We start from the raw sequence: 27484 nt of genomic DNA on the forward strand, positions 1-27484 counted from the left end.
ATTTCTTATCAACGCATTTCTTACAAGTACATGAAACAGACTGCTTGTATTAACCCTGAATTTATACTTTTGCCTTGACATACCTTGTATTTAAAGTCGAAATGCCACACTAACGTGAGTGACTCACAACGCAACCCCACCACTTTCTCAGCACCCACAGAGCAAAGTGAGTCACTGATGGTGGCCGGGACGTGTGTGGCAGCAGGACGGGGGCCACGACCTGCAGAAATGCTGCCGTGCAGCTGCCACGTCCCACACAACAGCACGCGGGGTTCTCCTTCTACGCTCAGAAAAATAATCTGGCGCGGTTACCAGACGAAACACCTCACTGACCTATTTTCTTTGATAAGGTTGGTTCTAGCGTATGCTCTTACAGACTGGAATAAAACAAATTCCTCGATGCATTTATTTGAGTCAAAATGCCAACAGTTGCGTGGCCCCCCGCCACGCTGGACAGCTGAAGTTGAAGAGCTGAAGAGCCCGGAGGCCGGGCCCAACAGAGGGCACCACACCCGCAGAAACTGCGGGCAGGGGGAGGCCCGAGGCCCCATCCCAGCTCCCCCTGCCCACCCAGGCCACAACCTGGTCGGAGAAACCGGCCCTAACTCCTCTGACATGAGGGGATTTCCAGAGAAACAGTTCACTTCATGTGCTTCAGGAGAGTGCATGCGTGTGTTCGTAGGCTTTATATGGCTCACAAGAACTTAAGGGCTCTGTAACACCGTTGAGCAGTTTGTTTAATGAGGGATTTTTAATTATTTTTTAAATTAGTATCTTCACCCTTCCACCGCTTACACTACCGAGAAACGCTAAGTCAGCACCAATTCACCTATCACAAATACAAATCTTGGAAGTTTCAGCTTCAGCAAGTTATTGAGAAATCAGGTTGCTCTTCAGGTTATGTGAGAAATACAAGATTCCTCTTAGTTTTCATTCAGTAACCATTTTTTTCTTGTTGTTTTCTTCTTTAATTTATTACCTTTTGCAGAGATTCTGATGAAGAACAGACTTAAAAACATATATACACTGCAATACAGTCACATTTTATGTCTGTCTACACAAAACTTTACATGTCTTTACAGAAGCCCCTATGTACCCAGCTCATTAAACCCTTCCTTTTGAAATGCTTTTAATGCATCTGTGAGGGCTTTGTTCAGCTAATAAAAACGTGTAACGCAGAAGGCTATTTGGCCGCACGGAAGAAGTAACTAGACAGGCAGAATATCTGTAGTACTGGGGTATTTGGCAAAAAATCATACAAAAATAACAGACATGTCAAGATCCATAGTCCAGAAGCCACATTTCATACATAAGACCAAGTACTAAAGCAGATTTTCTACAGGACCAGCAATTAGGTGCAGGAACAAAACAAAGGTCACCTCAAGCCTTAAAGGACAGGCCTAAATTCAGTGAGAAGTTACTAGATTTGATGCCAGTCTCAGGCAGTCAAACATGCACTAGAATCACAGTAATGATATCTTATCCTCACCCCACACCCAAAGGAAAACCCCAGTTAGGAACCAAGTTCCACTGAAAATGTAACGTAGCGACTTCCTAATGACCTTCCAGGTTTCATTTATCTATTTAAACACAGACACAAAATACCTAGTGATGGGAATTGCCAAGGAAGTGCTACGTCAGGGTTGTGCTAACAGAAGAGAAGCTGTAATTCACAGCTTTCTTTATAAGCACAACAGCTTTAAGGACTTTATACATCCTTGTCCAACATACACACATTTTTATTTGCATAAACAAGATTTTCATCAGTATCACCAAACAGAAATAAAACAGAACAAGCTGCTCTGTACGCAGTGTCGGAGGCGAAAACCAAAGCTGTCTTCCTGAACTTCACCTTCTCGCTCCCAGTGCCTCAAGGTCAAGAGGGACACACACTTGCTGCTTTAGAAGTGTGCCACCACACTTACTGATCCCTCCCTTAGCCACACAAACAGCAAAATGATGTCTGAGGGACTTGCTGGTGAATCCAAATACTGAAGTCACAGTGCTGCAGACTCCGGCTCTATGTTGTTTCAGTTAATAACAAAAACCCAATCAGCCAACTCCATGTCCTGATCTATCCTTCTTGTAGCTCCCCTCCCAGTGGAAGGAATAAGCTAACCCAGAACAAAGACACAAGGCTTTTCTCCCTGTGTGACAAAATACATGTTAAAAAAGATCATTATTCAGGTGCTACTCCAGTTACAGCCTTCCTTAGCATAACACACACTTTTGCCAGTGCATCTCCATAAAGACAGGGGCATGTCCATACAACAAATAGCTTTCTTTCTTCTGAGAATAATTTGAGATGATACCTGTAGGGATATTTGTCCTGGAATATCGCAAAAGGCTATATACGGGCCCAAACTGAGGACAACACACCCTGCTGAAGAAATACTTGCTCAAGGGAACAACATCAAAACAATTATATTCACAGGATCAATAATAAGAAATGCTGTTTTTTCCCTTCCTGCTACCAGTTCTGAACTAGAAGTTTCTCTATGGATATCTGGCAAAGATAACAGCATAGCCAAGAACACTGTGCCTCAAAATGATGCTTTGTGTTATTGCTCTTCTTGTAGTTTTGTTAGCCCCAGAGGTACTAAAAGTTATACTTCTTGATATTAATAAACAAAAAGTCATTGAAGTCACTGCCTGCAGCACAGACTGCTAGGGCAGGAGGTAGTCTCTAATAAAAATAACTTGCTTCAAGTTTTTCAATGTTTATCATCAGTGGTTTGGGGCTTAATATTTTAGTATTCTTGCTACTTCTAATCCTATAATTCAATCAGTAACTCTTTAATAGGATAACCTTAGCCCACCTTTCACAATGCAGAACTTCAGGTGATGAAGTCCTTTTCTGTCACTCCTCACTATTAAATCTCTTGGATTTCTCTATATTCTCTATTATTTAATGCACTTGCAGATTTATTTATTTTTAAACACAAGTTTCACTCCTGTAGCCTCTAAAGCAATTCTGGATAACAGAGTTTGTGTTCAGAGCAACACTATGTCTTAACAGAAACAAAACCCAGTGAAGTCAGCTACTGTTCACAATATGATCTTAGAGTCCAATAAAAACTTTCCATGACTATGTTCCTATTGGGTCCTTCTAAAACTTGTAGGCTTAGATGAAAACTCATAATGAACTTTCAGAAAGATGTGAGAGTCGGACAACTGCGTGCAACTTGAACAACCCGAACTTCAGACGTGCAAGATGTTTTTGAAACAAAAACCAAACAATGCTTGGCAGGGGGACTGGACTAGATGATCTTTAAGGTCCCTTCCAACCCAAACCATTCGATGATTCTATGACCCGAAAGAGTCATAGAATTGACACACTGTCAATACCAAAAGAAAACAAGTCCCCCAAAACATCATCTTTGACAAAAAATTATCAGTAGAAACATTGTGAGATTAGTGTTCAAGAATCCTTAGGATGAAGTCTATGGTAGGGTACATTTTAAAACGAAAGTGTTTGGTTAAGAAACTTCTATTTTGAAGGTATCATTCTTTGAATTTGTACCTGCAATCTGTCCTTTAATCAATCTCAAGGAAAGGGAAAAAACAAGCAAAATAACCATACAACATCTTCTACATGTCAAATATTGCTTTTGTACCTCTCAACAAATATCACCTGCAGCTAGAATACCTTAGTGAGAAAAAAAAAAAAAGGAAAAAAGTTACTTCTTAATACTAAGTCTATTTTATCCAAAAGGTGAGAAAGAATTGCTACCCACTGGAGGTGGTTCTTTGTTTTTTTTTTTTTTTTTTTGCTGCTGGTGGTGGTGGCAGCATTTATTTTTCCAATAGACAGAAGAACCAGTAAAAAAATTAAAAGCAACAGAATGCTTGAAAAACCAGCAAGCGAAGCAACAATACTACTAACTTGCAAATTAAAAACAAGGAACAGACTGATGTGAATGTGCAGTTCTGAAAAAAACAACTTATTGAGCTGAAAAATGATATGCTTCTGGAAGAACAAAATAAGCTAAACTTTCTGGGAGGTATCAGTACTAGTGCTATTTAGTAAACATTGTAAAAAAAGGAAAAGGAAGATCTTTTAGGATTCAAACACAGGAGACAAGTGTTTTTAACCTAGTGATTTTCAGAAGCTTATTTTGACAACCAGTTTTAAGAATATAATCCCATATTAACTTATTCAGATTCCTCCATGGATTTTGAAACTGAACTAATCAGAAGAGCAGGCAAAGCCCTTTAACCTATTTTCTGAGACTCGTATTTTCTTTTGCAAACACCACAGAAAATGAAATAATCATAACCAAAGAATTCTCTCAATGTTACTACACACGTATCTTTTAGACAGGCAATAACTACTCCTTGCTTAAACCAAACCAAAAGAGTGTACCTTCCAGTATATTAATAGTTTAAATTACTCATATATATGGAAGATTCCAAGAGAGAACACATCTCTTAGTTATGCGTTAACACTTGATTTTATTAACTAAAAGCTCATTTCCATTCGTTCTGCATTTTAAGAAGTCATTCATTGTCCACTTACAGACACTGATCAGCTTTAATGTACAATCCCATACAGGAAGGAAATAAATAGGAAACTAATCTATTTTTATTTCAGTAATTTCCAGATTACATACATTTATTTTAAAGGGAGGGAGGATCTGTCTAGCTGCCACCTCCATCCTTTCAAGGTTTGAGATCTTTTATTTCCTGAGCAGCTTTAATAAGACACGGTGTTAGATTCTTGGTAGAAGGCTGATCATTTCCTGACGCACATGGAAAGGAAATGTTATATTGTAAAACAGGAGGTTTAAAGAGAATGTGGTGTTCCAAGGGACTATCCCCACCTGCCAGTGGCTGAGCATGCCGCTCTAGTGATTCTGCAAGCCAGCACGAGCCAGCGGTGCAGAGAGCTCCTGAATCGCCAGCCTGCAACCTCCCGTACACTCTGCACCCCAACTCTTTTCCATGACTTCGGAGCCAGAACTTAGGAAGTCAGTGAACTGCTCTGTAGAAGGCACACAATAGAAAGCAAAAGCTATTCTTTTTTCCCAGCATTCTGGACCCATGGGACTGTAACAAACCATGCACATGCACAAGTCAAATCACACATGTAGAATAATTCTGCTAGGAACGCACAATTTTTACAATGTGGCTTTTCAGAAAAAGGTGACCTTGTACACATTTTCAAGGACTGAAGTTTACTGAAGTAAACTACTGAAATTCAAGTATCAGCAATACTTATTACGGACAACAAACCTCTAGAAATTCACTTCAATATTCTAGTACTGACTTTCAGGAGACAACAATCTGAGCAAAAAGAGAATCAAGCTATTTCTGATGTTAAATTTCTTTAAAGTCTTGCAGTACAGAGTTTAGCAAGGTTATTGTTCTAGCCTTAATTCACTCTGTCTTGTCATTATATGTCAAACCACTAATTACAGGCATGAAGACTCTTCAGTAGCATAATACCCTTATGCTCTGTCCTGTTATTTCAAGGGAAGTACAGGGAAGGAAGAGATTTATAAACCACAATACAGAACTTCAGTCATAAAAACCCCCAAAATCAAAACAAAATACTCCAGTCAGTACGAAGTAAACAGTATCCCTTCAAACAGATATTTGCTGTAGGGTAAGCTAACCTATTTGTTTGCCTATCTACAACAGCTCTTGCTACTAACAAAGAGCTATTATCTAGATGCATACAAGCAATATTCTTTCTGATTTCTGTTAACAGCGTCTACCAACATCTCAGTAGATTACTTTCATTCAAGTTGAAAAATTTGAGGTGGAAATTGTATTCGCTTCTGTACATTTTAAGAAACGCAAGACCAAAACAAACCTGGTGAAGCAGGAGAGAGTTCATAATATCCTCCAAATGAAGCATTCCGGACAAGTTTTCGGCCATCAGCTCTTGGAGAAAACACAGATGAAATCCCAGCACATGAGGAAAACCTACGTCGCAGTGGACCCTCTTCCTTCATGAGTTAAGATGTTTGTGTAAGGATTATGTTCTCTGTGAAAGCTGGTTAGCATTAGCTGGTTGGAACAAGAGTGTTGCAGTAACAGCCTTCTACCTCATATTCTGATGAGTAAGATACAAAAGGAAAGAAACAAACGAAGGGCACACGTGAAAAATGCAGCGAAGAGACAGAGGCTGCCAAATCAGCAGCAAGCCAAGCAACATTACACTGTCCTCATCAAATCCATTAGAACACTTAAAGCAGAACAGCTCTGTTTCAGCTTCTATTCTCCACAACAACAGCACGTCTCATTTTTTTACATCTCAGTTTTGGTCCTACTCATCTTTGCTTTCTAAGTGCATAAAAACAATCATTATTTAGGTTTTAAGGATTCATTAAATCTTTTTTTTTTTCCTGTTAGTCTTTCACATCCCAAACTAATATTGCACTCAGGAGCTAAGGTGGCTTCCTTATTTGATATCCACTATGGGTACACTATGGGAACCTGAAAAGAAAGCCAATGTGTTGCTTTACGCAGACGTGCTGAACTTCCCTCCGTAGGTACTTACCTAGCTAGCTTTCATCAGCTGATTGCCATGGTTTCTACATCATCATTTCTTATTTTTGTTTAAAAGGTGAAATGATAGCTTTTTCTAACACTGCCATATTTATATACGCAAACTGCCTGACTCCTGGAAGAGTTGCACAAAGTAAGCTCCACACAAAAGTTTTTTATTTTTAATGCCCCAAATATTTTATGCAATGAATACAGCAGTTAAACTAATCAACTTAAATTTTAAACATAAAAAAATCCCAGTAAATTGTGCTTCAAGACTAGGAATCAAATGATCCAAACTGGTCTTGCCGATCAGTACCAGGATGAAGTCAAATAAGCTCTCCCTAACCACCTTCGTGCATTGCTCATCTGATCAGCTGTTTCTTTGCCCTGACAACTAGCATGCCTGACTACCTTCTTCCATGCATGGAATATTCCTTCCTGTCTCCGCTAATTCCACTTTCCCATCAGACCACATTTCTGATGAAATACACTTTGAAACCTACTCCGTTTGCTGGAAAGTAGAAAAATAAAACACTAAAAATAGACTTGAAAACGAGAACTTATGCTCTCCCTTACTCTGTACAAGAGGTCTTCTCTTCTTACAAAGTGACATGCATCCCCTAAACCAAATTAGTGGTAATGTGAATTTGATTAATCTTTTAATAATACCGTTTACTCCAACTGTTTAGGTAAACAAATGCACTATTTGCAAATAAGTAATTTCAGTTCACGTTGGCTAAAGAATAATACAGTACACTGAAATTATTCTATAACCTCTATGAAAGGTTTTAACTGTGAAGAATGGGCATTAGTACCTATAGATACATACAGTAAGGTACATACAGAAACCATTGAAAGTATTTTTTCTGATCATGAAGCATAGTAGCTTCCAGGATGCTATGAATTGCTTGAATTTCTTCATGCCTCTTACCAGAAAAATGTTCCAGTATATGTTAAAGAATAGAAAAAAGGGGAAAAGATACAGCTGAAATAGCCAAATACAAGCCATCAATAGAAATCATTACCTGTGACATGTAACCTTCACTTCTTTTGTATGAGAAGTGAAAAATTATTTACTTGGGCATAGCATGGGGAGAAAGTAGATGAGCATGTCTTGCATTAATGCCTGTCTCCATTTATCCATCATTTCTTTTTAAATAAACATAGCACCACATCACTTCTCCAAATTTATCTTCTGGGCTACAAAACAGAGCAAGCCACTATGGTATGATTTTTATTTTTTTTCTAATTAAAATCAAGAGAAACCTACAGTAGAAAAACTCCCCTTTCACACAGGAAGAAGTGTATCATCTCATTACAGACCTTTTTTGCTCAATTAACGGCTGTGTTAAGCACTATCTTGGCGTTGAGGCTTTGACCCCGTCCAGTAAGACTGTACTGGCACTGGTCTCGGAGGATGCTGCCTGTATCCTGCACTGCCAGAGGAGGGTCACACAGGCTGACGGGAGACTACCATCAGCCTTCCAGACCACTTCTTCTGCATCTCCAGCTGGCATGCCAGCTGGTTCCGGAGCCACTCCCAAAAATATTCCTACCAGGCTACTAGATTCTTTCCCTTTGTATTCTCTGCCACACTGTGTTCATTTTACTGAGAAGTGGCTAGATATCCAGGGGCTGGAGGAAACACTATAATCCTGAAGGTTTATCCCTCATTTCTTCCCATACTCTCTCCTGTCCTTGGCGCTGTTCATGTAGCCAAGCTGTAACAGAGTACAGACTAAAAACCTGTTTCTCCTTCCTATGTCCCTTTCTCCAATTAGAAGCAAACCTAAAATCTTTGGCTAGAATTCCAAGCACGATAATGTTACAGTCACATTTCCCCTCTCTGAAGCTACCTCCCGAATCAGGCAGCTGCTACTATGAAACTTTTCCTTTATTAACAGCAATACGGGAGAGGCACATTATGCCTTTTGCCAAAGATGACTGTCTCACCACCACAAGGAGAGGAGAAAAAATACTCTAATTTAAATTTTCTCCTTCATCTCCCTCTCCCCCACCAAGTCATCTTCATATTTCACTTAAACCTGCAGTGATAAACCAGCTTAGGACATGGTTTGGCTATGAAAATTCGCTAGATCTGCACTTTTGCAACAGCTTGTGATTTATTATGCCCACTAGTACTTGGACACGTGTTCATTTGCTTCAGTTACTTCAATGCAGTATACACTGCTGGAAAGATAACTGATACACAACAGAAAGACTGTTAGGTCAAAAGAAAGCTGAAACTTTTAATTAAAAGTTTATTATGACTCTTGAGAATCTGCCTGAAATATTAAAGAGGTTTCTGCTCTCCGTGCACTTGGTGTCCAAAGCTTCTAGAAACCCTCCTCATTCCTTGCAACAAGCTTCATTCTCGAAGCTTTCTGAAAAGATATTTCGAGTAGTTTGGAATAGCTGCTGTTTGCATGTTCTGCAGCTAATAGCGGCAAGGTGCATTTCATTAACCACCATATATTAAAACAGAAAAAAAAAATAATCCTTTTTCTCTCCAACCCCAACCTGAAAATAAATTCATATGAAATGAACCAATCTATTGATCAAAACCGAATTGCTATCATTCATTAGTCTAACATCACAGGAAAGCTTCTATTCGCAACAGATTTGGTTCTTGGTACCTTAATAATTTAATAATTGACACAGAAAATGCATTAACATACAAAGCTTGTAAGTTTACATGGTTTCAAAATATTCACAAATAGAACTACAGCCAAATCCAACTGCAGAAGGTAGACTTATGTAAATGTCTGTGTAAACAGGAAAATATCTGCTATCCTAAATGCATCCAGGTGCATGCCCCAGTGCATGAAAAAAGGAAGATTCTTCATACCAAAAATTAGGTTCTTCACATTTAAAGGGAGAAAAAGCCTTCTGGTTTCTGCTTTATGTAATATCTACATCAGTAGAAAGAAGAGAATGCCCATGACTGAAATACTTAGTTCATCTATCTCAAACGAAAAACAAACAAACAAAAAGACCACAAAATCCAATCCAACCCCCATCATAATCTGTTGAACATCTCTTCAAGGAGGAAAATTTATACCTTATATGTATGTCTAAAAGACAGAATGCATTTCTCCTATCAGCTACTCAATTCAATCAGGGCTTCTTTAGTAATACATGCTGGCTGAAAACCAAATCATAATCCTGTGCTTAAGACATTCTTTCAGGATATTGCCTGAGGCAAAACATAAATCTCTGCACACAAATGAAAAAGACAACGCATGCCATTCCAACAGCATATGAACACTTTTGACAAAGGCTGGTTTTAGTTTTAAAACATTTCTGCAATTGATAAATATTCACAGCTGAAAAAAAAGCACAGGCTTATTAAAAAAGACCTCTCTGAGCTGCACAGGTATGAATTTCCATGCATGGAAATTGAATTCTAAAAATCAAATCACATTCTGAACTATCCTACTGAGGAATTTTAAACACAGTAAGTTTTTACATAGATTTTAGCAATTTTAAATGATGAACACATTGAACAAATTGATACTGATGCAATAATACAGCTCAGGATTACATCTAGTAATGCAGAGTAAAAAAAAAATCCTTTTCCCCTAAGAGTTGTGCAAGCGAAGCCCAAAAATCATGAAACCAAACTCTGTACAAGCTAAAGGGAGGAGAACAAAGAGGGGAAACTGACAGTGTAGCAGAGAAGACAGAAGCTTTTTAGACTCACTCTTCAAGTCTGACAATCATCTGCTCTGACATCTCGACAACACGACGTTTCCAGCAGGATCCTCCCCCCAGTTCAACAAATGAGAAGGTCATAGATAACTCTCTACACGCAGGATACACACATTCCATACGGTATGCAGAAAGCAGGAAAAGCAAACTGCTAGGCTACCATACCTACAAGTGGGTTTTATCCAACATATGATTTTTGCATGGGGACTTCAAGCAAAAGTGTTTTTCTCCTATTTAACAGAAACAGATAGTAAAGATGTACTTGCCTTCAGACACCACTATTTGATTCACAGAAGAGACATCTGAACCAGGAGGCTACAGGTTGTGGTAGTTTGCAGTAGCAAGTTTCTTTCACCAAATGCTCTTCTGTTGTCTAGTGTTTCCGTGTCAAGAGCAGTCTAGCTGAGGAGTAATTCCACAGGCATGTCTGAGAATGGTTTATGAACTAATACCAAGGCTCCCAGCGCCCCAGTGGCAACTGTACTTGCCTCCACCTCCCTGCTTGCTAACACTCCTGCTCAGCTCCACCCACCCAAAGTAAATAGGCTTGCTCACTGCTCAGGTTTCAACACTTTTCATCTCAACACTTAGAAAATTCAAGGTCACAGTTCAGGTTCAAGTACGCCAGCTTTGCCGAGATTTACACGGAAAAAAAAAAAAGAACTTGCTTGAGAAGTTTCACAGTAATCAGCCCTGCTGTGCCCTTCAAACCCAGCACCACACTTTCACAAAGCCATACCTCACACAGAAAGGAGTACATGTAATTTACCCGAGCCACAAATGCTGGGTGGAGTAGCATTTCAGAAACGGCAAGTTTTAATAAATGCACAATGACTTGCAGAGGAATGTGCCAGAGAATGCATTACAGTAAGAAAGCAGGACATCAAGATAATAGATGCAGAAGACTAACCACACACAGCACAACTTCAAACATTCACATTCACAAGAAAGTCAGTCTGGCAACACAAACTGAAAACAAATTATATAGGGTCAAACTCTTCCTTCTTTATTGTGAACAGAACCTTATTCACATCCTATCTGACACAAGTGTCAGTAAAGCTGTTCCAAGTAAGTCACAGATTTACAGAACTGGGGCTTCACCTCCATGATACTATGGTACGTGCATCAGAAGACAAAGTAAGACAAAGCGAAATACCTCCGAAGAATGCAGCAAGAAAGCCCAAGACTGTCAAAGTAATAGGGGTTGCAAGATTTTAGACAAAATTCCCACACTGCACTCAAAAGCAAAAGTGTTAATAAACATATCCAAGGTGTTAGCTGCACTCACTCTATACAGAAAGTGCCTAATTTCATCTGCTCTTAATGCAAAATTGTTAAAAAAAAAAAGGGGGGGGGGAAGGGGGGGAGCTTGTCAGAGAACCTCCTCAACAAACCCTCAAGCTGTTTCTTTTCTAGTGCTGAGTCAGTTTTAAGGGAAGATGAACTCAGGTAAAATAAGCTCAGTAATAAGTGGCTCTTACTGGGTCAAGGTAATCAATTATTTAGCCATTCTTCAGTTTCTCTATTCAATGGATAGATACAGTGGAGCGAAACAGGAGATTGCATCAAGTTATTTGCATGATTAAGTCTGTCTGGATATACAGAGAAAAGTCAAAGGAAATGTGAGAAGAAAACCAGAAATCATTATCAAAAGACAGTAATGTCTGCAAATCCTGTGTTTTCTTGGTCATTATGGCTCCAAAGGCATCTCATCCCTCCAGCAGTTAGCAAATGTTCTTCAGGAGCTAATGCTTAGAAACACGTATTTTTCACTCTCCACCTTCTTTCTCATGCAAAAATAGCTAGATGTGTGTTTTCTCTCCAAATGCAGCATCCTACAGACCAAAGTCTGTAGGATTTTAGTCCTTCAGATGTTTACTCCAGAATAACCGCCCTTAGTACAAGCTCCACACAACCAAAAACACCCTTATTTTCTCCCCCGCCAGCACGTTCAACTTCTCCCTTCTATTCGTTATGATACCGTGATCATTACTGGCAGACCAATCATTCTGCTTCCACTGTCAATCCACCTCCCTGCGTCTAAACCACTTCTGTTTCTAATCGCATAACACAGACTACATTTTCATCCTAGTGCAAACTGAATTAACATCCACTTCTTGGAAAGGAGGGGCAGATCCTACCTCTTAGCTCAGCTCAAGCTCCTTCTGGAAAGCCATGCCCAGTGCTTAGCCTTCTGTGATGAGCATGCACTTAGTCACACAGTAAGTCAGTCTAACACACAAAACAACCAAACCCTTAACACTGAGCACAAAGAGAAGTGTGTTAAACACAGAGCTGCTAATTTAGCTCAAAGGTCTACATTTCTATAAAATATCTCCTCCTTAGTCTTTATCATCCTAACATACTTTTGCCAGATACTACTCGCATTTTCACTCCATCTGCATCTTGTTGGTGCCTTGGATAAAAATAGGAGACGTTCTGAGGGTTGATGCAGTCAAATTGATGAACTTGTCTGTAAAGGTCACTGTTCTCCACGTGAAAAACAGAAACTAGAGCTCCAAAACCCTAATGCATCATCTGCTGAGTTGCCAGCTATAAAGCATCAGTTACAATAGTTCCCCAGGGGTCGGTGTTGCGGCCCACCCTCTTTAATATCTTTACTGATGACTTGGATGAGGGAAGTGAGTGCACCCTCAGTAAGTTTGCAGATGACACCAAATCAGGGGAAAGCACCAATCTGCCGGAGGGTAGGAAGGCCCTGCAGAGGGACCTGGACAGGATGGGTTGATGGGCAGAGGCCAATGGGATGAGGTTCAACACGGCTAAGTGCCGGGTCCTGCACTTTGGTCACAACAAGCCCATACAGCGCTACAGGCTTGGGGCAGAGTGACTCGAATGCTGTGCAGAGGAAAAGGATCTGGGGGTGTTGGTCAATGCTTGCCTGAACATGGCCAGCAGGGTGCCCAGGTGGCCAAGAAGGCCAACGGCATCCTGGCTTGTATCAGGAATAGTGTAGCCAGGGGGACCAGGGAGGTGATTGGCCCCCTGTGCTCTGCTCTGGTGAGGCCGCACCTCGAGTACTGCGTTCAGTTTTGGGCCCCTCACTGCAAGAAAGACATCGGGGCCCTGCAGCATGTCCAGAGAAGGGCTACGGAGCTGGTGAAGGGCCTGGAGCATAAGTCTTATGAGGAGCGGCTGAGGGAAATGGGGGTGTTTGATCTGGAGAAGAGGAGGCCCTGGGGAGACCTTATTGCTCTCTACAACTACCTGAAAGGAAGGTGTGGGGAGCTGGGGTTGGCCTCTTCTCACAGGTAACTAGTGATAGGATGAGAGCAAATGGCCTCAAGTTGCACCAGGGGAGGGTCGGTTTGGAAATTAGGAGACATTTCTTTTCAGGAGGAGTAATTAGGCATTGGAACGGGTTGCCCAGGGAGGTGGTGGAGTCACCGTCCCTAGGGGTGTTTAAGGAAAGGTTGGACGTGGTGCTTAGGGACATGGTTTAGTGGGTGACATTGGTGGTAGGGGGGTGGTTGGACCAGGTGATCTTGGAGGTCTTTTCCAACCTTAATGATTGTATGATTGTTCTTGTATAAGTCTGGACGATGCTCCCATGATCGCAGCTTGCAAATTAAGAGTCCTCATTCAAATCCACAAAAATCTAGAACAGCAAAATTTTCCTATAATGAATGTTGTGAATTTTGCACTCCTCTTCATGGATTTTCACTTCCTCACACTCTTAAAAAAATCAACTCAGACATTATATCCTGATGAAATAAACACATATGTATGCTACCAGCAAGTTTAAAACCAAAAAGCATTTCATCATATGCACTTTGTAACATATACTCAAAGGCACATAAAAAACAACAGCACAAACTCTCGTTAATTAAAGCCATAAGGATACAACACAAATAACAGTAAAAAACAAACCAAACCGAAAAATAGTTTAAATGTCTTCTTATAGAATTTTTAATATTACAATTTTAATTAGATTTCTGTCTTTACCACAAGTACAGCTTCTTAAACAACTAAGTTGTTTTCATAACAAGTTTGAAATATGTTTTTACTGCATATTTACAAGTTGGAAGATATTAAAAACCCTTCCTGAGGAGCCTGGTGATTTTTTCATGTTTTCAGTGATCACTATTTCTACTTAATCCATTTTATCAAACACAAATAAAGTGGTATTCTGATGTAAGTCTGAGTTAATAAGATTTACAAGAATCCAATTTACCAGGGATAATTTGTGTAACAACATAAACAGCTTACATCAGCAAGCCCAGTTCTGCTCTACAGCTTTTGAAAAATGCAATCTTGAATTCAGTATTTTTATGCTCATTTTTTTAAAACTGTAATAAAATAGTTTTGTCAAAGGTTCGTTTTTGTTGCACTTGCATTAGGTTAAGAAGTGATGAGCTTGTCTCATCACCAAAAATAATCTCAATAAAAGTTTAGTAATTTTCCCGCTAACAGTTAACAACGTTTTCAGTTATAGAATGCAAACGCAGCAAGTGAGCTAAATTAACATTCTTCAATCTATGGGTGGACTGCCAGAACTGAAACTTGTTCTAGCAGTCCTAAAATCTGTATGTGCTACCTTGTTACAAAAATACGGTCTTAGTGAGGTGGCAAGGCCATGCTAGCTCACTACAGGGCCTAAAAATACAGTCCCACAGAAGTACGTAAAGCTACAAAGAAAAAACTAACTACACAAGTCTATCAAAGTTTCCATCAAAAGGCTGCTGAACTGTTTAAGTTCAATTCCAAGCCCGTCCATTCTAAACAGAAGATTTAAAAAAAAAAAAGAAAAAAGCAGTATGATCATTTAGTATGTTCAAGGCACAGAGAACTAGGAATGTTTCATTGCTGGTGCATAGTTCAAAAGAAAATGCAACGTCTGAATATGAGACATACTGGAGGCAACATTTACGTGCAATATACAGCATTGATAAGTTAGAGGCTTATCAGACTAATTTTGCAGATATTATGAAATTATAATTACAAAGACTTCAAAAGTTACAGTTAAAGACTGTGTGGGGAAAAGTAAGATTTGCTTGAAAAGGTTTGTGCGAATTATTGCCAAAAGTTTATCACTCTTCGATCTCCTCCCACCTCAATTTGAGAAGCACAGTAATCCTTTTGAGTGAGCTGTTGAACGAAAGAATCTAGAAACTGCTGTCCTAAACATATACAATGAAAAGTGGGGAAAAACAAACAAACAAGAAAAAAAACACAGTAAATGTCTTCAAGATGAATTTGAAGTGGAGCTGCTCAAGCACACTCTCATAAACAGCCCCTCCTGAGTTTCAGCGCTAACAAGGTCCATAACTGGAACGCTTTTGACTGTGTAGTTGATCTTAGAGCTCCCATAAAAAGTTGTATTCTTGGCTTTCTAGAAAGTCAACTCTGCCTTTACTAAATCCTTTCCTGCATGCTGTGATGCAAGAGGATAGTTTCTGTTTGCTTTGATGTCTCTTGAATCTCAGCACATGAGTGTCTCAGTCTTAGCACTAGATGGCACTTGGGTTTTAGGTACTACCCAACTTAAAGCCACTGACATTAGCAGGCTCAATAAATTTTTCTTACAGAACAAATTGTAATTGTAGTGTTATTATCAAGACTGGCTTATTCTGACACAATAGATAACTACTAGATGGGCATAGCAGAAATAAATTAAATCCACATTAATTAAAATTACAAGTCCAGCTAAGAACCAAAACTACATAGAGCTGAGTTGACTTCTCAACAGTAAAACTCTGAAGTTGCTATGTAAACTCATGAGATCATACAGGCATAATCCCCACCATCAGTTTTTCTAAAACATTTTTGTCAAACAATCTTGCTGAACCTTTCAAAGAAAGCAAGTTCCCACAACTTTAAAGGTCTGTCTGTAGCATAAACGATAAAAGAAGGGCTAGAGAGACACGAAGGTTCGGGGCAGCCTTAGCTACAGCAACCATGAAATGGTGGAGTTCAGAATCTTGTGAGGAGGAAGCAGGGCAAAAATAGGATCCCAACATTGGACCTCAGGAGATCAAACTTTAGCTTCTTCAGGGACCTACCTGGAGGGATCCCATGGGTTCGGGCACTAGAAGGAAGGGAGGTCCAGGAGAGCTGGTGAATATTCAAGCATCGCTTCCTCCAAGCTCAAGATCAATGTATCCCTATGAGCAAGAAGGCAAGCAAAGGGGGCAGGAGACCTGCATGGATGAGCAAGGGGTTCCTGGCAAATCTCAAAGAAAAGAAGGAATTATACAGCATGTGGAAAAAGGGAAAGGCCCCTTGGGAGGAACAGAGGGACACTGTCAGAGTATGCAGGGATTCAATGAAGAAGGCCAACACCCACTTGGAATTAAATCTGGCAGGTGATGTCAAAGACAACAAGAAAGGCTTCTTCAAATAGATCAATAGCAAAAGGAAGACTAGCGAAAATCAGTGACCAGGATGATGGCACAGAGTGCAGCCTCAGCAAGCTTTTTGATGATAAGTATTTCTGAAAACTGTGAGGAGTGGCTGGTACCCCAGAGGGCCGTGCTGCCATTCAGAAGGATCTCCACAGGCTGGAAAGCTGGGCTGTGGGGAACTTCATGAAGTTCAACACGGGAACTCCCTGCACGTAGGGAGGAATAACCCCAAGCACCAGTACAGGCTGGGGGCTGAGCTGCTGGAGTGCAGCTCTGCAGAGAGAGACCTGGGAGTCCTGGTGGACAGCAGGCTGACAATGAGCCAGCAACATGCCCTTGTGGCCAAGAAGGCCAATGGTATCCTGGGCTACATTCAGAAGAATGCTGCCAGCAGGTCGAGGGAGGTGATCCTGCCCCTCTACTCAGCCCTGGTGAGGCCTCACCTGGAGTGTTGTGCCCAGTTCTGGGCTCCCCAGTGTAAGAGGGACATGAGGTATTGGAGCGAGTTCAGAGGAGGGCTATGAGGAAGGTTGGAGGACTGAAGCACCTCTTCATACAAGGAGAGGCTGAGAGAACTGGGCCTGTTGAGCTTGGAGAAGGCTGAGAGGGGATCTTATCAATGTGTATAAGTATCTGAAGGGAGGGTGTCAAGAGGATGAGGCTTGACTCTTCAGTTGTGCCCAGCAACAGGACAAGAGGCAATGGGCACAAACTGAAGCACGGGAAGTTCCAGCTCAACATGAGAAAACACTTCTTTATTGCGAGGGTGACAGAGTACTGGCATAGATTGCCCAGTGAGACTGTGGAGTCTCCTTCTCTGGAGATATTCAGAACCCACCTGGATGCCATCCTGCACAGCGTGCTCTAGGGGACCCTGCTTGAAGGTGGTTGGACCAGATGATCTCCGAAGGTCCCATCCAACCTCAGCTGTTCTGTGATAAACACGCTACTCTTCAGCTTCAGAATGAACTACATTGCATTTTCAAGGATCTTAAAAATATTACGTAAAATAAAAAGGCACAACTTCTATGTGCAAAGATTATGCAGAACATTGATAGCGTATATAGAGTTTTGCTGAATGATCACTGCCAGACAGTGCTGCACTCTATGCTGGATTACAAAAAGACAACAGCTGTTTTTGGCTTAGATAACATACTAAGTTCCATCTAAAATACCACATGCATGTCACAGCTAAAGAAAAAAAAATCTTCACTGAAAAAGTCGCAGTACCTTCTCCTTCACTCCTTCTGAAGAAATGAACATTGCTAAATTGAAATTGACAGTTTGCAATATTTCCCTAAATTTAAAAGGGAAAACCTTGGAAACATTTTCAAGCATTCATTTTTTTCAACATTTTGTCAGGTACAATATTTTTAAGACAAGGTGATTCATTTTCCTACTGCACATCTATACTAGATAATGTGCACAGAATTTTGTTATTTAACAAGAAGCATAACATACATGAGCATAAACACACTTCTAATGCAAGTCCTTGAAACTACAACAGGTGCCTGGGTTAAGCTAACTGCTCAATATATACAAGAATGAAAGGAGCAAAGAAGGAAGTCATGCTTTAAACCAAGAAAGCAAGTGCAGGAAAATAGAAACTTTCTAAAAGCAAGAGGTACTTTCACATAAGTTAAAACCCAGTATTTATACACAAGAATACTTAGAATTATGAAATATACACCACTTACAACTTCACAGCAGCATGTTGTATGGCTCACCCTTTGTTCTAAACAGGAAGCCAATAGCCCAAACTGATATTTGAACATTAAATTTTAATATAAGAGAGTAGAGGTAAACATTTAAGTTCTCACCCACTTTTAATCACACTTGTAATACTTGCCATTGAATCTTACTTAAGACACGAGCAGAATACACTAATTAACTTATTCCAGTAGATGAGCCGACTGATCCTTGCAGACTGTATCATACATTTTTCTGTTCCAATCCTATTTTATGCTGTGCCTACTGTGCTTTCAGACTGTTTACATTACCCACCTCCTAAAGGTGCATTCAGGTGCCAGTGACTAGAAGCATCTCCATTTAGTTCATAGTAAATGCCTTTAAATACTATATCTAAACATTTCTGCATATTCTCATCATACAATACTATGGGAATGTTCTAAAGACCCTTTGCTCATCAGATGTTGTCAATTAAAACAGACTCAAGTGCTCCACCACTTTAAACTCTGTTCTACTTCATATTTCCAGGCTTGCGCAGGATCTCTTGATCCCCATGTAACAAGCTCACATTTTCATCAGCAGTGTCATTTCCTTGTAGGAATAACCAGCACAGAATAACCACCCAACTTCTAAATGTGGGTCAACCAACTCCATAAAAATCAGACCTACACCTCCCAGGTTGCAGATATGCTAGAAGTCAGTAATTACAGGTTGCTGAAGCCTAGGCCCATATCGTACTACTGTTTCGCTACTGAAATTGACTTTAAGCCAAATTCCTTGTTTCACAAAACTACAGGAACGTTTCTAGTAGCATTCTTGGAAGACAAAGGCATAGAGATGAGTGATGCTAAGAGTCACAGATATATTTAACATGCTTAAAATCACTTATAAAAGCCCTGGAATAATCAGAGTTAAAAATCAGAAGAGAATAGTTAATATCTGCAAGGAGACTGACATAGTACTCTCAAGTCTATTGGCAATTTTTAAGCCCATTTTCATGATTTTCCTGAGTGAAAGCCCTTAAAAAGGCACAATGGTTTGACTTCACAAATTAGTGGGAATAGCAATGTTAAAAGGAATGTGTTTACCAGAATATCCAAATAAACTTACATAACCTACATCCCTTGTCAAGTAAGGGATAAAACAGTACACATAATAACCAAAAATTTATTTGAATAACATAAAAGTTACAACCAAGTTATACAGAAAATATTTCCAGACTTAGTACAATGTAAGCCAGAGAAAATCAAGCACTGTTCCAATGAGATAAGAGCAGCTTTTAGAAAATATATCAGAGCTAGCTATGCACTGAAAACACTACTGTAATTCTTAAAGTATGATAAAAGACTACCAGATTCAATATAGTAACAACCACGTTTGTATTTAAAACACTTCCCTCTTATTCGAATAACACTGAATGGGAAAACAGCAAAATGATTCCAAGATGCCTAAGAAAGTGGCTTTATTGCTATTACAGACTAGCAGCATTACTTTGACAGTATAGACTACAGGAGGTGGGGAGGCTTGTACCAAACCACCTCAGAAACAAGAGGTGAAGTAAGCATAGATGATTAGCATGGTTGCCAATAGCAAAGAAGAGTATTAATTAAAAAAAGTTTTCACGAAGAACTGCAAACACCATGACAAACATCTATCATTATATTCTAGGCAATAAAACAAAGAGTTTTAAAAGCAAGTACGTACAAGGAGAGTAACTTATTTTTTATTTTTGCCTTTTAAACAAACTATCAGCACATCAGGTTGACTGGCAAATTTCACTTTGGATCCAATCACTTCACACAGATCCATGTTTGTTTTCGACAGGTATAGCAAAACAGAGGACTGTTTGAAGACTGGCAGATAGTGCTGAGATTTTTCCCTTTCAAAAGGAGAACGATCTTTCAACAGAAGTCATTGTCAATGACCTCTATAACAGGTTCCAAGCTTAAGCGGTGTATCATAACACTTCTGCACAAACACACAACTTAAATACTTGAGACATTAACATGACCATCAATTACCAAATTACACACAGATAATGATTTACTATCATGTGGACTGTTCTCTCACAAGCCATGGCATACTCTACTAAAGTAGTTTACCACGTATTGAGCTTCTTTCCGTTTCAGGTTAACATGTAAGGATACAAAAAAAAATTGCCTGCAATATTTTAATACACTTTCTTCCTTACCTCTTTATCTGGGAGGGCAGTGTTTTTGAACCAACATTTGAAATAGGTAATAAATGTCAGCATTTAAGTTCTTTAAAACCTCTGTAAAAAATAGCTTTGTCTTACCATGGCTGTGGGCAGTTGCTGGGCTGAGAGATGGTTGGAGTAACTCTTTGGTTGGAGTAAAATAAGCTTCTTTTCCCTGGCGCTGGCTCATTTTCCCCGGAGTTAAAAGCTGTGATTCATCGCTGTTTGTTACGACTGTTGAAATACAAAATGGGTGCTCAATGTTATGTACTTGTGCATTGATTTCTATTAACAAGTTCACTGCTATTAATGATACTGGTATTCAAATGCTGTCTTGAAAAATTCTTTCTAGAAAATGAGCATTTCAAACCAGAGATTTGCTTCAGAAGGAATGGCAGAAAGGAGCCAGAAAGATTGGTCTAAGACGTGAGTCAGAAGATGAAAACAAAAACTACTGTGTGTAGGAAAACTGCATGCTGCTACTGAACATCACAGACACAGCACTGAGCTGTTACTTCTCAAATCCTGCTTTCTTTGCCACTTTTTTGACTTGGTTTAACTAGCCACAAGACAGCTGACCCAGGAAACAACTTACCAGATTCAAGCTGTACCACCATCCCAGAAAACTAAAATGAATGTATACATGTACATCAAAGAAACATGTCTTATTAAGAAAGATTATGTAGAGACTTTACCAAGGGAAAGGTTTACATCAGAAGAGTTTCTCTCCTTGAACCTTATCAGTCTGAAAAGGCCTTGTTTGATCTCCTCTAGCTATTTGTAAGATCCACCTGTGCAGCCATCCTGCTTATGATGTTTGTACTTATCCTTAAGCTGCGCACAACAGAGCTGGAACATTTTTGATAGTGGAATAATGACTGACTCAGTAACATCTGTCCCGTGGAAGTAGAGATACTGGCAAAAAAGATTAGAAGGAAAACAGAAGATGCTTACTAAAAACAGTCTGCCTAAAAGACTAAGTTTTAATGCTACTCACTTCAAGAGTTCTTAAGCTTTCCTCAAAATAGTTTTAAAAGCTTAACAGAAGATTGAGTTAAAACAAAGTTCAGTTTTTTAGATAGAATCTGCAGATACAGAGACCCTCTTCTTAGCTTCATTACTACTATTATTACAGTAACTGAAACGTGTTTTTTAAGGAACATCTAGAATAAACACAAGGTAGTATGATGAATGCAAGGATGCCAGGATACCCACCTGTACTATTTTTCTGTATCAGATAAACCATCTAAAGCTCTACTCTGGACAAACTACACCATAAGCAGACTGGTGCTTAGGAAAAGTAAGAAAGGAGATAAGACAAGCAAGGCAAAAAGCTCATTTCCCTAGCTCAGAGTTCAAATTTGTCAGTGACAGAAAGTCAATACTTCAAAAGTGGCTGGCATTGTTTTTCTTGTAGTACCAATTTAGATTTTTATTTGTACTATGTACTACAAGTAAGGGGAGGGAGGGTAGAGGTAGGGAGCAAATTTCTAACTTTTGGGAAGGATTGCACCACGCAAGAGCTAGTGTCCAAAATGAAAAAAATAAAATGGGGAGGCTAAAAAGTGACTGTTTCACAAACTAACACCAAACTGATCCCTGCAAGGGACTGAGCTATACTCCCTTGTTTTAAAAGCGTTCAGGATGCACTGAAGTTGCAGCAAGTCAGCTGAAAGCTGCTTTTGGAAAGCCACCAGCCTCTAACTGTGTCAGAACCGCATTTCCCTGCCCAACAGGACAGGGTTTCAGGGCATGTCAGCAGCAGGCAGTGCCCCGCAGGCGGCCACTCTGCAGCACAGACAATACTTTCTCAAGTGACCCCTACAGAAGGATTCGTTCTGAACAAGCAGAGTGCAATATTACTAACTTTTTAACCGTTAAACTTCAGAAATTGTGAAGATGTAATCATTTCTCAGACAGTATTTGCCCATCATTTAGTGGAAGAAACCTCTACACAAGTTCTCCAAACTCATGAACTGAACTCAGTGATGTTAACTCAGTAACAACGGTAAGGGTTGCAAGCTTGAAATTCCCTATTAAACTCATGCTCCTTCCCCAGTCTGCAGACTCAATTTGGGACTTGCAAAGACTGCTAGTACTGTTGGAAACGCTCCTTCCCTACAAAGAACAGGTTATCTATCATCCAGCATGTAGTATTTTGTGGGTGAATTTCTTAAATCAAGTGGGCTTTTTCAAAATTCAACCTGTAAAGCTGACGAATGAAGAGCAGGAGAGTTTTACAATTTCTTTTTTTATACAAAACATTATAAAGTGTTAAACAAATGGAAATAAATCTGTTAAAAACATAAATGTCTGCACATCTGCGCTGTAGCAGCCACCAGGAAGTTGTCCCCCTACTTCCAAATTCCTCATCCCGATACTCCAAGACATTTGCTCTATGGTGAGGGGGAAGACAAGGACAGGCAGAACACAGAATCATAGAATCATTTAGGTTGGAAAAGTCCTTTACGATCATCACGTCCAACCATTCATCTAACACTACAAGTCCAGCACTAAACCATGTCCTAAGTAACATAGTGGTTACTTAGAGTATGGGACAATGAATACCTTTACTTTCCATCTTTTTCTTCTACAAAAGATATGATTTTTAAAGATGCCAGCATAATCACAGATGTGCAATCAGTAAGACTTTCAGATGGTTGGCAATCTACATAAAGATACACCTTAAGCATCTTTTGGCAGGAGCTCTGGAACCTTAGAAGACAGAAACAAAGAAAGCTATTTCAAGGAGAAAGTAGTTGGGACGGAGTAAGGAGGAGAAGTTATGCTAGTAATGAACCTGAGTTTTTAAGATGTCATTAAATCAAACGCCTACCACTTGGAAGCAGATCTTTTATTTAAGAGAGATTTAATTATTATATATTAATAGATAACAGCAATTTGGAGAAGCTCTTTGGCTGCTGTTTATAGCTTCTGATGGATTGATTTTATGAACGCTATAAAAATTTATGGCACATACTTAAATTATCCATTTGCTGACTATGCTCGATGGTCCTGTAGCTAATTTTTAACTCACTTGAAGCGAAGAATGATTTTATCTGGGAACTTCAGTACATTCACAGAATAAAACCAAGCAGTTTCTCTCTCTGAAAGAGAGCAATGGCGATTTATACAAGCGGCCTTGCTCACTTGTGAAATAAAAGTTAAACTTGGATGAATAAATGATGCTCCTAGTCAAAAATGTTTTGCTTCTCATTTGCAAAAATACCAAACAAACTTATGGTTTAAACTTGTGTCTCCACAGGTACCTTTAGTGAAATCTCAGTGAACTAATGAAATGCTGTAAGCCTCAAAAACCTCACTCAGTTTTTGACTAATCCTCACAGCACTCACACTTTCCAGCGAGCAAGGTCTTAGCTTCTTCATTGTAACAGTAGGTCTTTGTGACACAGACAACATATGACATGATTTTTCTTATGTTCCTGGGGAACATCTCACTTAATTCGTAGGTTTCATGTGCCATCTTTGCAACTTGAAAGATGATTTAGTAGGAACATGCTTAACACGTGCAACAAAACCTACAACAGCATTGCCAACCATTCCTTCCACTCGGTGGCCTCAAAGTGGTTATGTACTTTTCGAATTTAGCTCAGGCATCAGGGCGCTCATCCAAGAGCATGATGATCTTGGTTCATCCCATCCTTTACCTGAGTAGGTTTAAAATCACACCAGCTATCTCCTTGAAGCTGAGCGGAGTGCTATTTTAAGGGAGAAACATCAAGTAGTAAACATCAAAGCCCCTTTGTGAATCTCCGGAGGGCACATTTGAATACCAACAGAACAATTAGAGTTGATAATTCATACTTTGCTCTATTTCTTACTACTAGCCATCAAATTAGTAATTATAGTTTGTCAGTAAGATTTATGCATCAGAAGAAACACAAATTGAGGTCGTTACAGCCAATTTATTTCATCAGATGAAGTTATGGAAAAAAAATCTCTGAAGTGGCAGACTCCCAATTTTTCCACTCCATAATGAGCATGTTAACGAGCCTACCCACTTGAAAACAGCACAAGGACACGAGATACAGGAAAAGGTTTATTAAAATTCAGTTCTGCTTTACTTTTGACTGTCTTTAACTAGCAAGATCAGCCCCACTTACAGAAAAGCAGGAAAATAAGAAGTTGGTAAGTTAAAAGTATTATTTGGGTAGGTTTTTTTTAGCAGTTAGCTTTTAAATAATCTGCTTTCAGGAACCTTCCAGCAGTTAGTATGGTTACTTTTTTCATCAAAACAACTTGAAAAAGAACTTCAGGACCTGGGAAAAAATGGTTTCAGGAACTCCATGCAAGAACATGAGTACACTCTAGTAATTGCCAGCTTTACAGACTGCATATTTATATAGCACAGCTGTCTGATATTTTTTCACAGCATTACAGAATGGTTGAGGTTGGAAGGGACTTCTGGAGGTCATCTGGTCCAACCCCCCTGATCAAGCAGGGACACCTTCAGCAGGCTGCCCATTTTTACAATGGATTGTGAGCTTTTTTGCAATGAAAAGTCTGTGGGACTTCTTGTACCTCCAATCTACAGCCCACAAGAAGAAACAGGACCTAGCAATGCCATCAGCTGTACCAACAATTCACTGAAGAGGCCAACATGAGCCTTGAGATTAATCTGCAAGACAGCATTAAAAACCTCAAATAAGTTTGCTTTGTACATCTATTATAACAGAAAGGAGCAGGATGGATTAATGTGAATAAAAAGAATGTTTGAATGCTAATGGAAAGAACTCCTTCCATTAGAAAACCTTATTATTTCAATGATGAAATACCATTTTTGTATTAAAAGTGTGTCTCATGAAAAATTGATCTTCAGAAAGAGTAATCCTCTAACTGGTATAGGGTAAGTGAACAGCCCACAAAGACTGTTGAAGACCATGACTTCTGCACAGACTTCTCATGAAGAAGAAAATTTTGCCTGCACCTTTCCCCTCCTCACATAAGCAAAATCTAAATCCCAGGCAAAATTATTCTGCCAGTCATATGATTACACTAACACACATGAATCAATAGCACTAGTTGAACTTTGACTGCATGTACATACAGCTGAAGTTTTCCCTACCAAAACACCAGAGAACATCTTTGAGTATTACAGTATATGCACCTGTTGATTTCTGATGATGTAAATTTATTGAAATTAAGTGAACCATATAGTGCTATACACAGGCAAGCTCAAAAATTATTTCTGAAGGACCATTTCCATGCCTTTATTATATACATTACTGTAACATTTGAAGCATTTCTTTTCCACAGAAGATTTTCACTGTATTTCAGCTTCTCAATTTGAATACCCAAAACCAAATATTTAGCCCAGTGGCCTATTTACAAAGAAATATGTTAGCTATTACGAACATATGTCCAAAACACTGTAGTAAAGGGGAGTTCACTTACTTGATGGTCCATGAGAGTCTCTGTTATCCCCATGATGCTGTGTACACATACAATTGAAGAACAGCAAACAAAAAAATCCAGGCCAGGAAGAAGCAAGTGCACAAAAGCAGCAGCAGCAGCGGGAAAGAAGAAGGACAATGAAAACAGTGTTAGTTCATGACTAAAATACAACATGCACCTCAATACCAAAGGCAAGACCTCAAGAGACTTCGCAGTTCAGAAAAGTAAAGCAACAAAACTGACAAATACGCTAATAAGGAAGCCAGCATTAGAAGCCATCGTCGTATATGGTTAGTGAACAGCAACTGCCCCAGCTGCTAATTCGGAGTGGAACCTCTCAGTGTTCCCATGGCTTGATACATAACATATCCTAAGAAATTTTCAGCTGAAAAATTTTCAGAAGACTACAGCTCCAAAGAAAGTTGAAATAACAAAAGATACATTTCCAAAACTGCACCACTTTCAGCCAAGTGTTTTGGAAATACAAAATATTTTCAGTGATCATTAATGTTCAAATAAGCACTAAGGCCGTATCAGAGCCTGGTGGGTTTGGCACACAAACATGAACTTAGAAGCCACAGAATCAGTTCAACAAAAAACAACAGTAACATTTTAAATTGTTTAGGAAGAAAGAGAAGCAGTGCCATTTTAAATTTAAGAAAACATTTTGTATCAAAGTATTTCCAAAGAATTTATTTGTATAAAAATAAATATCTCCTTCCCATTGAAATGCATCAAATATAGGCACCACATGAGAATAATTGCATAGTTATAGCTTGCACTTCTTTCTGTCGTTTGAGTTGGAATATTTTATAAATCACTACTACCCAAAGCCACAGTGGGGTTAAGATCCCGCTGTGCTCGGCAGTGTACAGATGTAAGGTAAGTTCCACCCGTCTCAAAAGTTTTACTACATCTGAGACACAGAAATAACAAAAAAAAAAAAGAGAGAAGAAAGCAAGCATACTGATCAGCATGAACAGACATTTCCTCCTTAAAAAAAATAAAAAATAAATACAAGCATGCTGTATCTTCTATACCTCAAACAAAAGTCTTCTGCTCCATTTCCATAAAGGAGAGAAATCCTTGCCCTGCTTTAAAGAGGATCCAATTTTGCCTCCCTATTATCAGGACTATGATTCTATGACTAAACAAGAGGAAACATGAAAAAAATCTCAGCAAGCAGGAGTCTCGTCTTACACTCGTGATCTTAAAACATGGATTTTTATTCCTCACAGCTGCCTAGGGGCATTAAATTGTTATTGCAATATGTAAATGTAAAATATTGCAACAAGAATTCTGGAACAGCAGTACAAATCACAGGGAAGATGAGGGGACCCTCCTTTCATAATTTTGTACTTCGTGGAAAAGGACTTGATTGAACAAGAGAAGCTGAAATAAAGTGCACTTGGTAAACAACCTCCTGCGCCTTGCCAGAGACTGGGTCAGGGGGAAACGCTACTAACGGAACTCATGAACTCACCAGACAGGCTTAGACACTAGTGTATGAAATGCTGGGTTTTTTTTTAATGTATGGTAGTAACATATTGCAGACTATGAGAAAATTCCCGTTTGACCTGACTGTATTACCCTATGCTGTTTTAGACTG

General features: G+C 39.4%; 1 protein-coding gene across 5 annotated transcripts in view; it reads right to left on the reverse strand.

Annotated features, from left to right (window-relative positions):
- The window catches only part of OSBPL8 (oxysterol binding protein like 8), a 90588-nt gene that overhangs the window by 30051 nt on the left and 33053 nt on the right, over nucleotides 1-27484 (reverse strand). For 2 of the 5 annotated variants that reach the window (XM_080606477.1, XM_080606478.1), the window contains exons 3-4: nucleotides 25876-25912; nucleotides 20560-20694 (exon numbers count right to left, since the gene is read on the reverse strand). In XM_080606477.1, coding sequence (XP_080462603.1) covers nucleotides 20560-20694; nucleotides 25876-25912 — 172 coding nt within the window. Of the gene's footprint in view, nucleotides 1-5818; nucleotides 6062-10475; nucleotides 10612-20559; nucleotides 20695-25875; nucleotides 25913-27484 lie in introns of those variants that run through there. The other 3 variants (XM_080606479.1, XM_080606480.1, XM_080606481.1) reach the window with 3 other exon arrangements.

This window comes from Anser brachyrhynchus (genome assembly GCF_964034855.1).
Source record: "Anser brachyrhynchus genome assembly, chromosome: 1".
NCBI classification, from domain to species: Eukaryota; Metazoa; Chordata; class Aves; order Anseriformes; family Anatidae; genus Anser; species Anser brachyrhynchus.